This window comes from Rana temporaria, chromosome 8 (assembly GCF_905171775.1).
Source record: "Rana temporaria chromosome 8, aRanTem1.1, whole genome shotgun sequence".
NCBI classification, from domain to species: domain Eukaryota; kingdom Metazoa; phylum Chordata; class Amphibia; order Anura; family Ranidae; genus Rana; species Rana temporaria.
The window spans coordinates 31,065,978-31,080,964 of NC_053496.1; the positions used below are offsets into that span (position 1 = coordinate 31,065,978).

Here is a 14,987-nt window from a genome sequence, read left to right on the forward strand (position 1 = left end):
AAAAAAACTTTTTTTCCTTCCACTTTAATAATTTTGTTTGGAAGGTTGTTCGCCATTTCCAGGGACACGTGCGATGTGGGTGCAATCTGCTTTATCGGGGCGACCCCCCTCCCCCCTTCATGAGGGATTACAGAGATTAAAGGGACACCCCCTCCTCCCAACACCCCATACCCGGCCATGATAATTGCCTGCACTGATTTGCACTTTCACAAAAGGCCTTTTAGAGAGCCGAATAATAAGGAGGGACGGGGGCCATGGCAGGGCCAGGGGCCCCTCCACATCCAGAGCCAAGAGCCAGTCTGTCGACATGGGGAGAGATCTTTATTGACAAAATATTGACAGCTCATACTTCTCGGAAGTAGATCGGAGATCCGGACAGGTGTGAACACAAAACACAAAAATATCTACAAGTGCGACAAGAAAAGTCGCAGCGCCGGCGCAGCGTCACCGAGCGTCCAATAATATTAATAATAATAAAAGTCTTCTTCTCCAAAGTTTCTCCAGCCACAATCCATACATCGGCCCCGGGGCTCCATCCAAAACTGCAAGTGCAAAAAGCTGTCCGTCAGCCCCCATGAGCCAGGCCCGGGGTGGGGAGGGGGAGCCGTCCCTCCGGGGCAGGGTAATCCGGGGGGGGGGGGGGTGCCCCGCCGCCGCCGCTGTGGTGTAGAAAACGAAAAAATAAAAAGTCCATCAAAGTGCTAATTGGCGATTAATCGTCCGATGTGACGTCGATCTCCTCCGGACTGGACTGTTTGGTGGCGAGCCTCCAGCGATTAATGTGGTGGGCCCCCTTCTTTTTCTGTGAAGAGTCGGAGCCTTCCTCTTCCAATTTCTGTCGCTTGAACTTCGTCCTTCTGTTCTGGAACCAGACCTTCACCTGTTGGGGGAGAGATCGCACAGATCAGACACGATTCCACACGTATGTCCATACACACAGACCAACTGTCGACAGATGCTAACCAGCGAAAATAAAAAAAAATCTTCCTAATAAAGGGAGAGCAGCCAGCAACATTATTCTTATCGATAACCCCATACATTCATTCATTCGATAATACAACGACCACATCCATCAACAGACGCCGGTGAGTGCGATCTGTGTCGGATTGGCTGCAGGATTATAGAACATCAATGCTCTGACCCCCCGACCTGCCACTGAACGTATTCCTCTTTCGTTGTGCGAATCAATAAGATCATCCATACGTCTATTATTATCGCACAGAGAGATCGGCAGTAATAATTTCTCTATTTACTTACTTTATATTTTATCTGTTCAACACTAATAGCCGGCTCTGTCCCCATTACAACAGGATCAATACAGGCATACCCCACTTTTAAGTACACAATGGGGTTTATTTACTATCGCTGGAAAGTGCAAAATCAGGCTCGCTTCTGGAAACCAATGAATGTCATATAAACCGAACCAAATATATATTTATAAATGTCCTCCGATTGTATATATAGAGGATCTACACACTTCGGCCTATAACAACTATTTCTTTTTCAGAATATATTTATATTCACATGCAGATACATATGTAAAACACACACCTATATCATACACATCTATATATTACCAATTTTTATAATACAAACATCAATATAACACATACGTATACTACACATCTATATAATACAAACATCTATATAACATATAAGTGTAATACACATCTATAAAATACTCATACATATAATACACACACACATATAATACATTATATATTTAATATATGCATACAAACGTCTATATAATACATACATATCATATAAAACACACACACACATATAATACATACTTAAATACTCAAAATATAATACACACATATAATAAATTATACATAAAAATACATACACTTACTTCTCATACATATCCATATAATACACACACACACACTACATACATGTAATACATATTCATATGACACACACTACATACATGTAATACATATTCATATAATACACACACACACTACATACATATCCATATAATACACACTACATACATGTAATACATATTCATATAATACACACACACTACATACATATCCATATAATACACACACTCACACACTACATACATATCCATATAATACACACACTACATACATGTAATACATATTCATATCACACACACACACTACATACATGTAATACATATTCATATCACACACACTACATACATGTAATACATATTCATATAATACACACACACACTACATACATATCCATATAATACATACATTTAATAGATATTCATATAATACACACACACACACACAATATGTTACCTATAAAATACATACACATAAACATATAATAAACACACACAATGCGATACCTATATAATGCATACACACAAACATCTATATAATACAAACACACATATAACACATCATATGTATAATACACACACATACATATAATACATAATCCATATAATTCACACACACATATCATACCAATATTTGTATAATAAACATCTATATGCTGCACACATACATACTAATCTGCATAATATACACATGTAATCCACGTTTATAATACATACATTCCTATTATACACAACTATATAATACACACATACATATAATATACACATCTATTTAATATGCACCTATATAAAACATATGATACATGTCTATAAAATATACACACGTCTACATGTATTATGTGCAAACATATAATGCACATTTATATAAAAACACATATACTCTATACACCCATACATATAATTCACATCTATATTATACACCCAGACATATATAACACACGCACATATATATATTTATATATAAAATACTCATGTCTATAATGCACACGTCTATCTCCAACTGATATCTATAGTCTTATAATTATTATTCGTATATTTATAATTTATTTTTATTGTAATTAGTTGCTATAGAGCACAGGTATATCCTTCACACACAGATGTATACGTTGCACTGTACTCCTATGTAACATTGCTAAACAAATGTTTATTTCTGTCCCAGGCAGAGCTCACCCCCCCAATAATGGATTTCGGGGGCCCCGGAATAGATGAGGTCGGGGCCCCGCAGTGTCGGCTGTCTGCAGCTGACAGATAAGTAAAGCCTCTAATCTGCCCGGGCTGGGGGTCCTGTGTGTGTAGGGCGGGGGATTCCGGGCTGTGCCCCCCTACAGAGAAGGGTCACCCCAACACCTGCCATCACCCCGCACACCCTCATCTCTATTATTATTATTTTAATATTTATTATCTACTGATGATCATCAAAGCTCATCACATTTATCATCCCAGAACAGGAATCTCCATTCAGCAAGAAATACTTCGCTCCCTGCAGCACCAACCTGCTCACACATTGCACACCTTATTGTGTGTACACACATCCATACTGTATATATATATATATACATACACACACACACACACAGATTTTTCTGCATTCATCGTCTGACTTGAAGATTATCACAAAAACATCCTCCCTCAGCTGTCAATAAAAGAATAGTCAATATTATTCGGTTCCCCATTCTCCACCAACAATGCAATCCTTCATCAAGCAAACACACCGATCCGGAGACCTGCTGATACCATTCCAAGAAATACCCCCCCCCCCCAACACACACCTCTACATACAGTGTAACTATTCACCCTCTTACAGTGTCATTTACTCACCCCAAACACAGTGTATTATTCATCGATCATAGTGCTGGATAGAACTATTTACCCCATAGCGATGCATTTCATATATTCTCCTTGCAATGGTACAGTGTAACTTTTTACCCCCTAGTATAACTAACTACCACCCCCCCCCCCCCTTCCTTACAGTGTAAATGTTTACCACCCTACAGTGATATATTGCAACTATTCAACTTTAATAAAGTGTTATTCATTACATTATTACAGCGATACAGCCTAACTCGTCACCCCCTTACAGTCACCGTCCCAATCTTACAGTAATACTGTGTAACTACTATTCACCCCCTTCAGTTATACACTGGAAATATTCACCCAGTGACCACAATAACTATTCGCCCTCTACAGTTATACACTGATTCACCCAGTGACCACAATAACTATTCGCCCCCTACAGTTATACACTGTAAATATTCACCCAGTCACCACAATAACTATTCGCCCTCTACGGTGAAAGACAGTAACTGTTCATCCCAAATAGTTATTCCCTGGAATTATTCGCCCTCTACAGTCATACTGTAACTACTCCCCCTATACCGTGATACATTGTAACTATTCACTCTCTGCAGTGACCACAATAACTATTCGCCCTCTACAGTGAAACACTGTAACTATTCATCCAAACAGTTATTCCCTGTTATTCACCCTCTACAGTCATACTGTAACCCCCCCCCCCCCTCCACAGTTCTACACTGTAACTATCCCCATTGATACAATGTAACAATTCACCCTCTACAGTCATACTGTAACTCCCCCCCCCCCCATCGTTCTACACTGTAACTATCCCCATTGATACAATGTAACAATTCACCCTCTACAGTGATACACTAGCTATTCACCCCTTATCCTTACAACGATACGGGGCAAGTATTCATATACACTGTAGCTATCCGGTAATACAGTGTAACTATTCACATTCTACAGTGATACATTGTAACTGGTTACTCTCTGCAGTGACACAGTGTAACTATTCACCCATACAAGGGAGACAGTGTACAGTGATACCAACTATTCACCTTACAGTGAGACTGTAGAGGGTGACAGTGTACAGTGATGATACCAACTATTCACCATACAGTGAGACTGTAGAGGGAGACAGTGTACAGTGATAATACCAACTATTCACCTTACATTGATAAACTGTAGTCACCCCCTACAGCCACACAGTGTATTTTTCACACTTGTTTACCCGTTACAACCTAACTAGTCACCCTCATTAAGGTGTCGGGCTCATGTTGGCCTCACCCTGGTTCGGTGGTGTTCAGTGTTTGGGCTTCACATTGCGGGTTGTTGCTCTGGAGTCATAGTTTAGGAGGGTGTCGTACCTGGGTCTCGGTGAGGCTGAGACTGTGGGCCAGCTGCTTCCTCTCCGCTCCCACCACATAATGGTTCTTCTCGAAGGCGTGCTCCAACCGGAGGAGCTGGGACGGGGAGAAGGCGGTTCGGATCCGTTTGGGTTTCCGGGCCAGAGCATTGTGTAGCAAGAAGCTCTCCGCACTGGTGTCATTGCCTGCAGGGGTGATACACAGGGGTCAGAATACAAGTCATATAGGGTCTGTATATGTATGTACACATTCATCCTACACCTCTCTACAGTATACTGAACCCTGTACATTTAGGATCTCTCTCTTTATATATATATATATATATATATATATATATGTATACATTCATCCTACCTCTGAGCCCTGTGCAGGCCATATAGGGTCTGTATATGTATGTACACATTCATCCTACACCTCTCTACAGTATACTGAGCCCTGTACAGGTCATTATAGGATCTCTCTCTCTCTCTCTCTCTCTCTCTATATATATATATATATATATATATATATATATATATATATATATATATATATATATATACGTGTATACATTCATCCTACCTCTGAGCCCTGTGCAGGACATATAGGGTCTGTATATGTATGTACACATTCATCCTATACCTCTCTACAGTATACTGAGCCCTGTACATTTAGGATCTCTATATGTATACATCAATCCCATCTATGAGCCCTGTACAGGTCATTTAAGATCTCTCTCTCTCTATATATATGTATACATTTATCCTACCTCTGAGCCCTGTGCAGGCCATATAGGATCGGTATATGTATGTACACATTCATCCTACCTCTGTACACATATAATACCGAGCCCTGTATAGACCATAAAGAATCAGTATATGTAAGTATACACCTATCGTATCTCTGTACAGTTATACTGAGCCCTGTACAGGCCATATATGATCCAAATCGGTATCTATGCATTCATCCCACCTCTGTACACCTGTATAAAGCTCAGCCCTGTGCAGGTCATATATAATCTATATATGTTCCTATATATACATCCCACTGTTGTACACCTACATATTACTGACTTGTACAGGCCACATAGAATACATATCTGTATCTATATGCATCCCACCTCTGTACAACCATATAATACTGAGTACTGTAGGGGTCATATAGAATCCATATTTGTATCTATACATTCATCCTACATCAACGTCACATACAGGCCATATACGATCCTGATCTGTATACGGTCAACCCCCCCCCCCTTCTGTACACTGTATATGTATCTATGTATACATTCATCCCACATCTGAGCACATATATTCTGAGCCTAGTATAGTCCATATTTGTTTCGTATAATATCTATACGTCCATCCCACCTCTCTACACCTATACAGTATGCTAAGCCATGTACAAGCCATATAAGATTTGTATATGTATGTACACATTCACTCGGTCTCTACACTTATATAATACTAAACCCTGTACAGACAATATAGAATCCATATCTGTATATATGTCTATACACTCACCCCACCTCTGTACAGTTCTATAATACTGAGCCCTATACAGGCCATATAGGATTCATGTACTTATATCACTTATATAATATAGAGCCATGTACAAGCCGTGTAGAATCCATATCTGTATACATTCTTTCTTCCTCTGTACAGTCACGTTACACTGGGCCATGTACAGGCAATATACAATACACATCTGTAGCTATAGTTTAATCCACCTCTGTACGCATACTGAACCCTGTACAGGCCATATAGGATTTGTGTATATATATATATATATATATATATATATATATATATATATATATATATATATATATATATATATATATATATACACTTATCCCACCTCTGTACAGTTATAATGAGCCCTGTACATGCCATATACAATACACATCTGTAGCTATAGTTGAATCCACCTCTGTACACATACTACTAAACCCCCTTATAGGCCATATATGATCTGTATATATATTTATACACTCATCCCACCTCTGTACTGTTATAATGAGCCTTGTACATGCCATATAGTAATCGTTCCTGAATGAGCCATTAACCTATATGTCCTCACTGCTATACCGAATACGTGATTAGAAATACACGCCACTATATATAAATGTAGTTTCACATAATTCAGTTCCTTTCACTGTATGTATTATCAATATTTATGTATTAATATACACATAAACACACACGTCTATTTGCTGTGTTCTATAACCAACGTTATGATTAGAATCTTTCCAGCACCTTATACATGAGATAATAATTCTACATAATGTTCTTAAAAAAATAATATATATATATATATATATATATATATATATATATACATCCAGGTTTAGATGCATAATCTATATAGCACCATAGGATACAATATATATAATTTGGTATACATTCAGAAGGAAGTAAAATGTACACACCGGGGAAGTTATACATTTTATATCTAATCCCAATAAATAAAAAAAATTATAATTACACACACACACATATATATATATATAAAGACACAATAACGATCGGTTTGTATATCCATTCTACAACATTTGTTTTGTATATCGAACCACTACAGGGGACAATACAAAGCTATATATTTGTATATTTATATTGCTATTTTATATTATTATTATTATTTTTATTATGGATGGATTGCAGAAAGATAGTAAAGAAAACATTTCCTGATAATGGACAGATGAGACAATCCCATTCCTGAAAATTTAATTTCAATATTTAATTCAACCCATAATAATAATACTGATTGGATATAGCAGAGGCTCAGAAACACAATACTCTAGTGGATAGAGCAGATCGGCCCACGAAATTGTATCTCCCGCTATATTATTTACTGTATATTCGGCCTTTATATGGAGAGAGAGAGAGAGATATAGATAGATCTATCTATCTATCTATCTATCTATCTATCTATCTATCTATCTATCTATCTATCTATCTATCTATCTATCTATCTATCTATCTATATGTTTATACACCGTCTTGTATCTCCCTGTGTATTATGGAGGGATCGGACAGTCCTCCACTGGGGATCATTTCTTTTTTTTTTCTTTTATCTCCCAATAATTTCGAATAATCGGTCGAACAAACTTTCATTATTTGTGATAATTTATCCCGATATTCGTTATTACTGAGATTCTGTCCTAAGAACGTCTACCGACTGCAGGACAGAGCGAGATTCATTGCATACAGATATTCGGGTGAGAGATTTATTGTATACAGATATTCGGGTGAGAAATGTATTGTATACAGATATTCGGGTGAGAGATTCATTGTATACAGATATTCGGGTGAGAAATGTATTGTATACAGATATTCGGGTGAGAGATTCATTGTATACAGATATTCGGGTGAGAGATTCATTGCATACAGATATTCGGGTGAGAGATTCATTGTATATATAATCGTAGGGTAAGAGATCAATGCATTTATATAAATCGTAGGGTAAGAGATTAATTGCATATAATCCTAGGATGAGGGGTCCATTGTATAATTGTAGGGAGAGGGATTCAGTGTATTGAAATCGTAAAGCGAGAGATACATCGCAGGGTGAGAAATACAATGTATACAAATCGTTGGGGTGAGAGATAGATATTGTATATATTCGTAGGGTGAGAGATATATTGTATATGATTCGTAGGGTGAGATATGTATTGTATATATTCGTAGGGTGAGAGATATATTGTATATGATTCGTAGGGTGAGATATGTATTGTATATATTCGTAGGGTAAGAGATATATTGTATATATTCGTAGGGTGAGAGATATATTGTATATATTCGTAGGGTGAGATATGTATTGTATATATTCGTAGGGTAAGAGATATATTGTATATATTCGTAGGGTGAAATATGTATTGTATATATTCGTAGGGTGAGAGATATATTGTATATATTCGTAGGGTGAGATATGTATTGTATAGGGTGAAAGATAGTTCGTATATACATAGTAGAGTGAGAGAGAGATATAAATAGTAGCGATATATATGTATAGTATATATGTAGTAGAGATCTATGATACATAAATGGGAGGGTGAGAAATACAATGTATACAAATCGTAGAGTGATACAAATAGAGTAAGTAATATGCAGCCCATAAAGCATAAATAAATATGGGATGGTTTACTTTAGGAGAGGCTGTTTATGTAGCGAATATGAGTAAATAAGATGAACCTGTGTGTGAGAAATGATCGGAGTATTAGAAGAGGACACCGTTTCACCTTATTTACCAACAATCACTTTGCTGGGCGAGTAGTGATGGACACTTTCATGTATATTGGGCGGTGAGCGATAAAGAGAGGCTGATCGCTGTGCTCACTTCTAATATCCAACCATGTGCAGATGAAATAAATATACACGAATTTATCGTATGACAAGTCTCAAATTCCTCACTTATTCAATCTGATTGTAAATAGATTGTTGGGCAAGGAATACATTGTGAATGCATTGTAGGGCGAATAGTACACTGTACATAACTTGTAGGGGTGAAGAATAAAAGCTATATACATTGTAGGGCGATTAGTACATTGTATTCAGATTGTAGGGCCAATAATATATTGCTTATACATTATAGGATGAGGAATACATGGTATATACATTATAGGGTGAGGAATACATGGTATATACATTATAGGGTGAGGAATACATGGTATATACATTATAGGGTGAGGAATACATGGTATATACATTATAGGGTGAGGAATACATGGTATATACATTATAGGGTGAGGAATACATGGTATAAACATTATAGGGTGAGGAATACATGGTATATACATTATAGGGTGAGGAATACATGGTATATACATTATAGGGTGAGGAATACATGGTATATACATTGTAGGGTGAGGATTACATGGTATATAAATTGTAGGGAGAGGAATACGTTGTAGATTGTAAGGTGAAAAATAAATTGTATATGGACTGTAGGGCAAAGAATACATTGTATATACAATGTAGGGTGAGTTTTATATGGTATATAAATTGTAGGGCGAGGAATACATTATATATATATTTGTGGGGTTGGGGAAAGGAATATATTGTATATAGGCGATAGGGGGAGGAACGCACTGTATACACATTGTAGGGTGAGAAATACATTGTGTACACATTTTAGGGTGAGTATTTAATTGCATTTGCATTGTAGGTTGGAGAATACATTGCATATACATTTTAGGGTGAGGAATACATTGTATATGTATTGTAGGGCGAAGAATACATTGTATATATATTGTAGGGTGAGGAATACATTGCATATACATTGCATGATGAGGAATACATTGTAGGGTGAGGCATATGTTGTATTTACATTGTAGGGTGAGGAATACATTGTACATACACTGTAGGGTGAGGAATACATTGTACATACATTGTAGGGTGAGGAATACATTGTACATATAATGTAGGGTGAGGAATGCATTGTACATACATTGTAGGGTGAGGAATACATTGTACATATAATGTAGGGTGAGGAATGCATTGTACATACATTGTAGGGTGAGGAATACATTGTACATATAATGTAGGGTGAGGAATGCATTGTACATACATTGTAGGGTGAGGAATACATTGTACATACATTGTAGGGTGAGGAATACATTGTACATATAATGTAGGGTGAGGAATACATTGTACATACATTGTAGGGTGAGGAATACATTGTACATATAATGTAGGGTGAGGAATGCATTGTACATACATTGTAGGGTGAGGAATGCATTGTACATACATTGTAGGGTGAGGAATACATTGTACATACATTGTAGGGTGAGGAATACATTGTACATACATTGTAGGGTGAGGAATGCATTGTACATACATTGTAGGGTGAGGGGAAGTCTGTGAGTTGAGGCCTCTCTCTCTCACTTTCGTTTTTGTTCGCAGCTTCTGTTTATTTCGTTCAGGACTCAGCAATGAGATTGTTCGATTTACCCTTAAACTACACCCGTTTTTTTTGTCCCTTTTACCCGAAACTTTACTTGACTTTACTGCTAAAATACACTTTTTTTTTATTTATCATCCTCACCCTAAACCACACCGATATTATACTCCTCTAAACCAAACGACATCCTATTTGTTATCACGTTATCAGAACTTTTTAACCCTCTCACCCTAAACTACACCCGATCTTTTATTCCTTTCATACCGAAGCAATCCCGATTTTTTTTTATCACTGTTTCCTAAATTTACATTCAAACTCATCCTTTCATTTTTCACCCGGTTTGTTACCACTGTCACCCCAATATACACCCGAATTCCTCCCACTCTCTCGCTGTCAGCCGAATTACTACTCCTCTCTTCTCGGTCAATTTTGGATACTTTTATACACCCGGTTTTTTTTTATCCCTATCTACACCTGGATTTATATCTATGTGTACACCCGGATTTGTACATCTCTGAACACCCATATTTGTATTCACCTCTCTTCTCCATACCCGCATTTCTATCCCTCTGTACACCCAGATTTGTACTTTATCTGTCCTGTCTGTACACCCGGATTTGTATCCCTCTGTACACCCGGATTTGTATCCCTCTGTACACCCGGATTTGTATCCCTCTGTACACCCGGATTTGTATCCCTCTGTACACCCAGATTTCGTATCTTTGTACACCCAGATTTGTATTCCTCTCTTCGGATTTGTATCTCTTTGTACACCCGGATTTGCCCCCCTCTCTCCTGGGAAAGTTTGGAGTAAAGTTTGTGGGTGACTCACCCTGGAAGCGATGGCCCAAGTAGCGGTACCGGTGGATAAGCCAGGGGTAGAAGGTCGAGGGGTCCCTCTGCTGGGAGGCGAAGATGGGGTGCGGGCTGTTGGGTAGCGGGTGATGTGCCAGGGCGGTGGGCATCGGGTGGACGGGGTTGGGGGGATCGCTGAAGATCAGGTCGGGGTTTGGGTAGACTCCTCGGCTGCTTTGCGGGTGGAAGCCATTCAGGAAGGGGTTCATCGGGTTGGAGTTGGCATAGCTGAGGGCGGCCGGTCGGATGGGCTCCTCGGCTCGGGAGACTTGCACCGGGCTGTCTTTGGCCACCAGAGATTCGATGGTGAAGCACCTCTTGGGAGCGGGCTGAAACATGGTGGCCCGGGGGGCTCTGCAGATCGGTGGGCACCGGCGGGGTCACTGCAACTCCTCCATCCCAGACCTTCGACTACTTGTGTCCGACCGTCTGTGTGTGTGTGTGTGTCTGAGAGTGTGTGTGCCCCACTAATGACACACCAGCTTCCTGCGCCCGCTCATTGGACGCCCGAACACCCAGGAGGAGGGAAAACACGGAACGGATCCGGACAGCTGCAGAAACCAGGAGCTGCCACACCCGGGGCTTTAATGAGGCCGAAACTGTCTCCTCCTCCTCCATCACCACTCTGTGTGTACCCCCTCCCCCCATACATCTGTATCCCCCCCCCCCATACAACTGTACACCCCCCATACATCTGTATATTATATATACATGTTTATCATCGCCCACAGTACGTCAGATTCCCAACTATCTCTGTATAGTGTGCTGCCCCCCCCCCCCCCCCTATTCATAGACCAGATATGACTACTGACCCCACTACTCCACAATTCACATCTGATTGCATGTTACCCGCAATGAAAATATACCCCCTATTCTGTAAAACACCAACATTTTCAAAAGAACTTCGCTAAATATATCTAAAAAAATATATATATCTAAAAAGTATCTAAATATACTTTACATTTCCACTATATCTCTGTACATTGCCCATATCTATAGACATTGCCCATATCTATAGACATTGCCCATATCTCTGGACATTGCCCATTTCTCTGGACATTGCCCATATCTCTGGACATTGCCCATATCTCTGTACATTGCCCATATCTCTGGACATTGCCCATTTCTCTGTACATTGCCCATATCTCTGTACATTTCCCATATCTCTGCACATTGCCCATATCTCTGCACATTGCCCATTTCTCTGTACATTGCCCATATCTCTCTACATTGCCCATATCTCTGTACATTGCCTATATCTCTGTACATTGCCCATATCTCTGTACATTGCCCATATCTATAGACATTGCCCATATCTCTGTACATTGCCCATATCTCTGCACATTGCCCATATCTCTGTACATTGCCCATATCTTTGTACATTGCCCATTTCTCTGTACATTGCCCATATCTCTGGACATTGCCCATATCTCTGGACATTGCCCATATCTCTAGACATTGTCCATATCTCTGGACATTGCCCATATCTCTGGACATTGCCCATATCTCTGTACATTGCCCATATCTCTGGACATTGCCCATTTCTCTGTACATTGCCCATATCTCTGTACATTTCCCATATCTCTGCACATTGCCCATATCTCTGCACATTGCCCATTTCTCTGTACATTGCCCATATCTCTCTACATTGCCCATATCTCTGTACATTGCCTATATCTCTGTACATTGCCCATATCTCTGTACATTGCCCATATCTATAGACATTGCCCATATCTCTGTACATTGCCCATATCTCTGCACATTGCCCATATCTCTGTACATTGCCCATATCTTTGTACATTGCCCATTTCTCTGTACATTGCCCATATCTCTGGACATTGCCCATATCTCTGGACATTGCCCATATCTCTAGACATTGTCCATATCTCTGGACATTGCCCATATCTCTGGACATTGCCCATATCTCTGTACATTGCCCATATCTCTGGACATTGCCCATTTCTCTGTACATTGCCCATATCTCTGTACATTTCCCATATCTCTGCACATTGCCCATATCTCTGCACATTGCCCATTTCTCTGTACATTGCCCATATCTCTCTACATTGCCCATATCTCTGTACATTGCCTATATCTCTGTACATTGCCCATATCTCTGTACATTGCCCATATCTATAGACATTGCCCATATCTCTGTACATTGCCCATATCTCTGCACATTGCCCATATCTCTGTACATTGCCCATATCTTTGTACATTGCCCATTTCTCTGTACATTGCCCATATCTCTGGACATTGCCCATATCTCTGGACATTGCCCATATCTCTAGACATTGTCCATATCTCTGGACATTGCCCATATCTCTGTACATTGCCCATTACTCTGGACATTGCCCATATCTCTGGACATTGCCCATATCTTTGTACATTGCCCATTTCTCTATACATTGCTCATACTGCCTACGCTACCAACCTGTATAATGCCCCAATATATGTAAAATGCCCCAAATGTATCTACATAATGTCTCCCCTTGTATATCCAAACATGTGTCCCATTATATTTGTATAATCCACATATTTCCTCCATATATCTGTATCCTACCTCCCATGAATCTATAATATTTATCTGTACAGTGCCGGTCTATATACATGTACAATGCCTCTATCTGTGTCTTTCTCTCTCTCTGTCTTTTAATATATTGGCTGTGTGTTGAGTTATTTTGAGGGGACAGCAAATTGACACTGTTATACAATCTGTACACTCACTACTTTACATTGTAGCAAAGTGTCATTTCTTCATTATATAAATATATATCTATATATATGTACAGTATCTCACAAAACTGAGTACACCCCTCACATTTTTGTAAATATTTTATTCTATCTTTTCATGTGACAACACTGAGGAAATGACACTTTGCTACAATGTAAAGTAGTGAGTGTGCAGCTTGTATAACAGTGTAAATTTGCTGTCCCCTCAAAATAACTCAACACACAGCCAGTAATGTCTAAACCGCTGGCAACAAAAGTGAAAATGTCCAAATTGGGCCCACTTAGCAATTTTTCCTCCCCGGTGTCACGTGACTTGTTAATGTTACATAGTCAGGTTGAAAAAAGACACAAGTCAGTTTAACCGTAAAAATAAATAAAATTAAAAAAATCATACAATCCCATATACCCAATTCTATACCCACAGTTGATCCAGAGGAAGGCGAAAAAACCCCAACAGAGCACGATCAGATTTGCTACAGCAGATGGATAAACTTTACCTATAAATGTCAGTACCCAGTTATATT

At 39.1% G+C, this 14,987-nt stretch overlaps 1 protein-coding gene across 1 annotated transcript; it reads right to left on the minus strand.

Moving 5' to 3' along the window:
* Positions 1–302: 302 nt before the first annotated feature.
* EMX2 (empty spiracles homeobox 2) lies at positions 303–12,211 on the minus strand. The gene is made up of 3 exons (XM_040361488.1): positions 11,708–12,211; positions 4,996–5,180; positions 303–880 (listed from the first exon to the last, which is right to left on the minus strand). The coding sequence occupies exons 1-3, from the start codon at positions 12,066–12,068 to the stop codon at positions 713–715; spliced, it is 714 nt and encodes a 237-aa protein (XP_040217422.1). The 5' UTR covers positions 12,069–12,211; the 3' UTR covers positions 303–712.
* Between the last annotated feature and the right edge of the window lie 2,776 nt (positions 12,212–14,987).

Excerpts from the sequence above, each read along its gene's own strand:
- EMX2 (XM_040361488.1), bottom strand. The coding sequence starts at position 12,068 with ATGTTTCAGCCCGCTCCCAAGAGGTGCTTCACCATCGAATCTCTGGTG. Across the intron at positions 5,181-11,707 it reads CTTGGGCCATCGCTTCCAGG|GCAATGACACCAGTGCGGAG; the intron begins GTGAGTCACCCA and ends TCACCCCTGCAG. Across the intron at positions 881-4,995 it reads TCAGCCTCACCGAGACCCAG|GTGAAGGTCTGGTTCCAGAA; the intron begins GTACGACACCCT and ends CTCCCCCAACAG.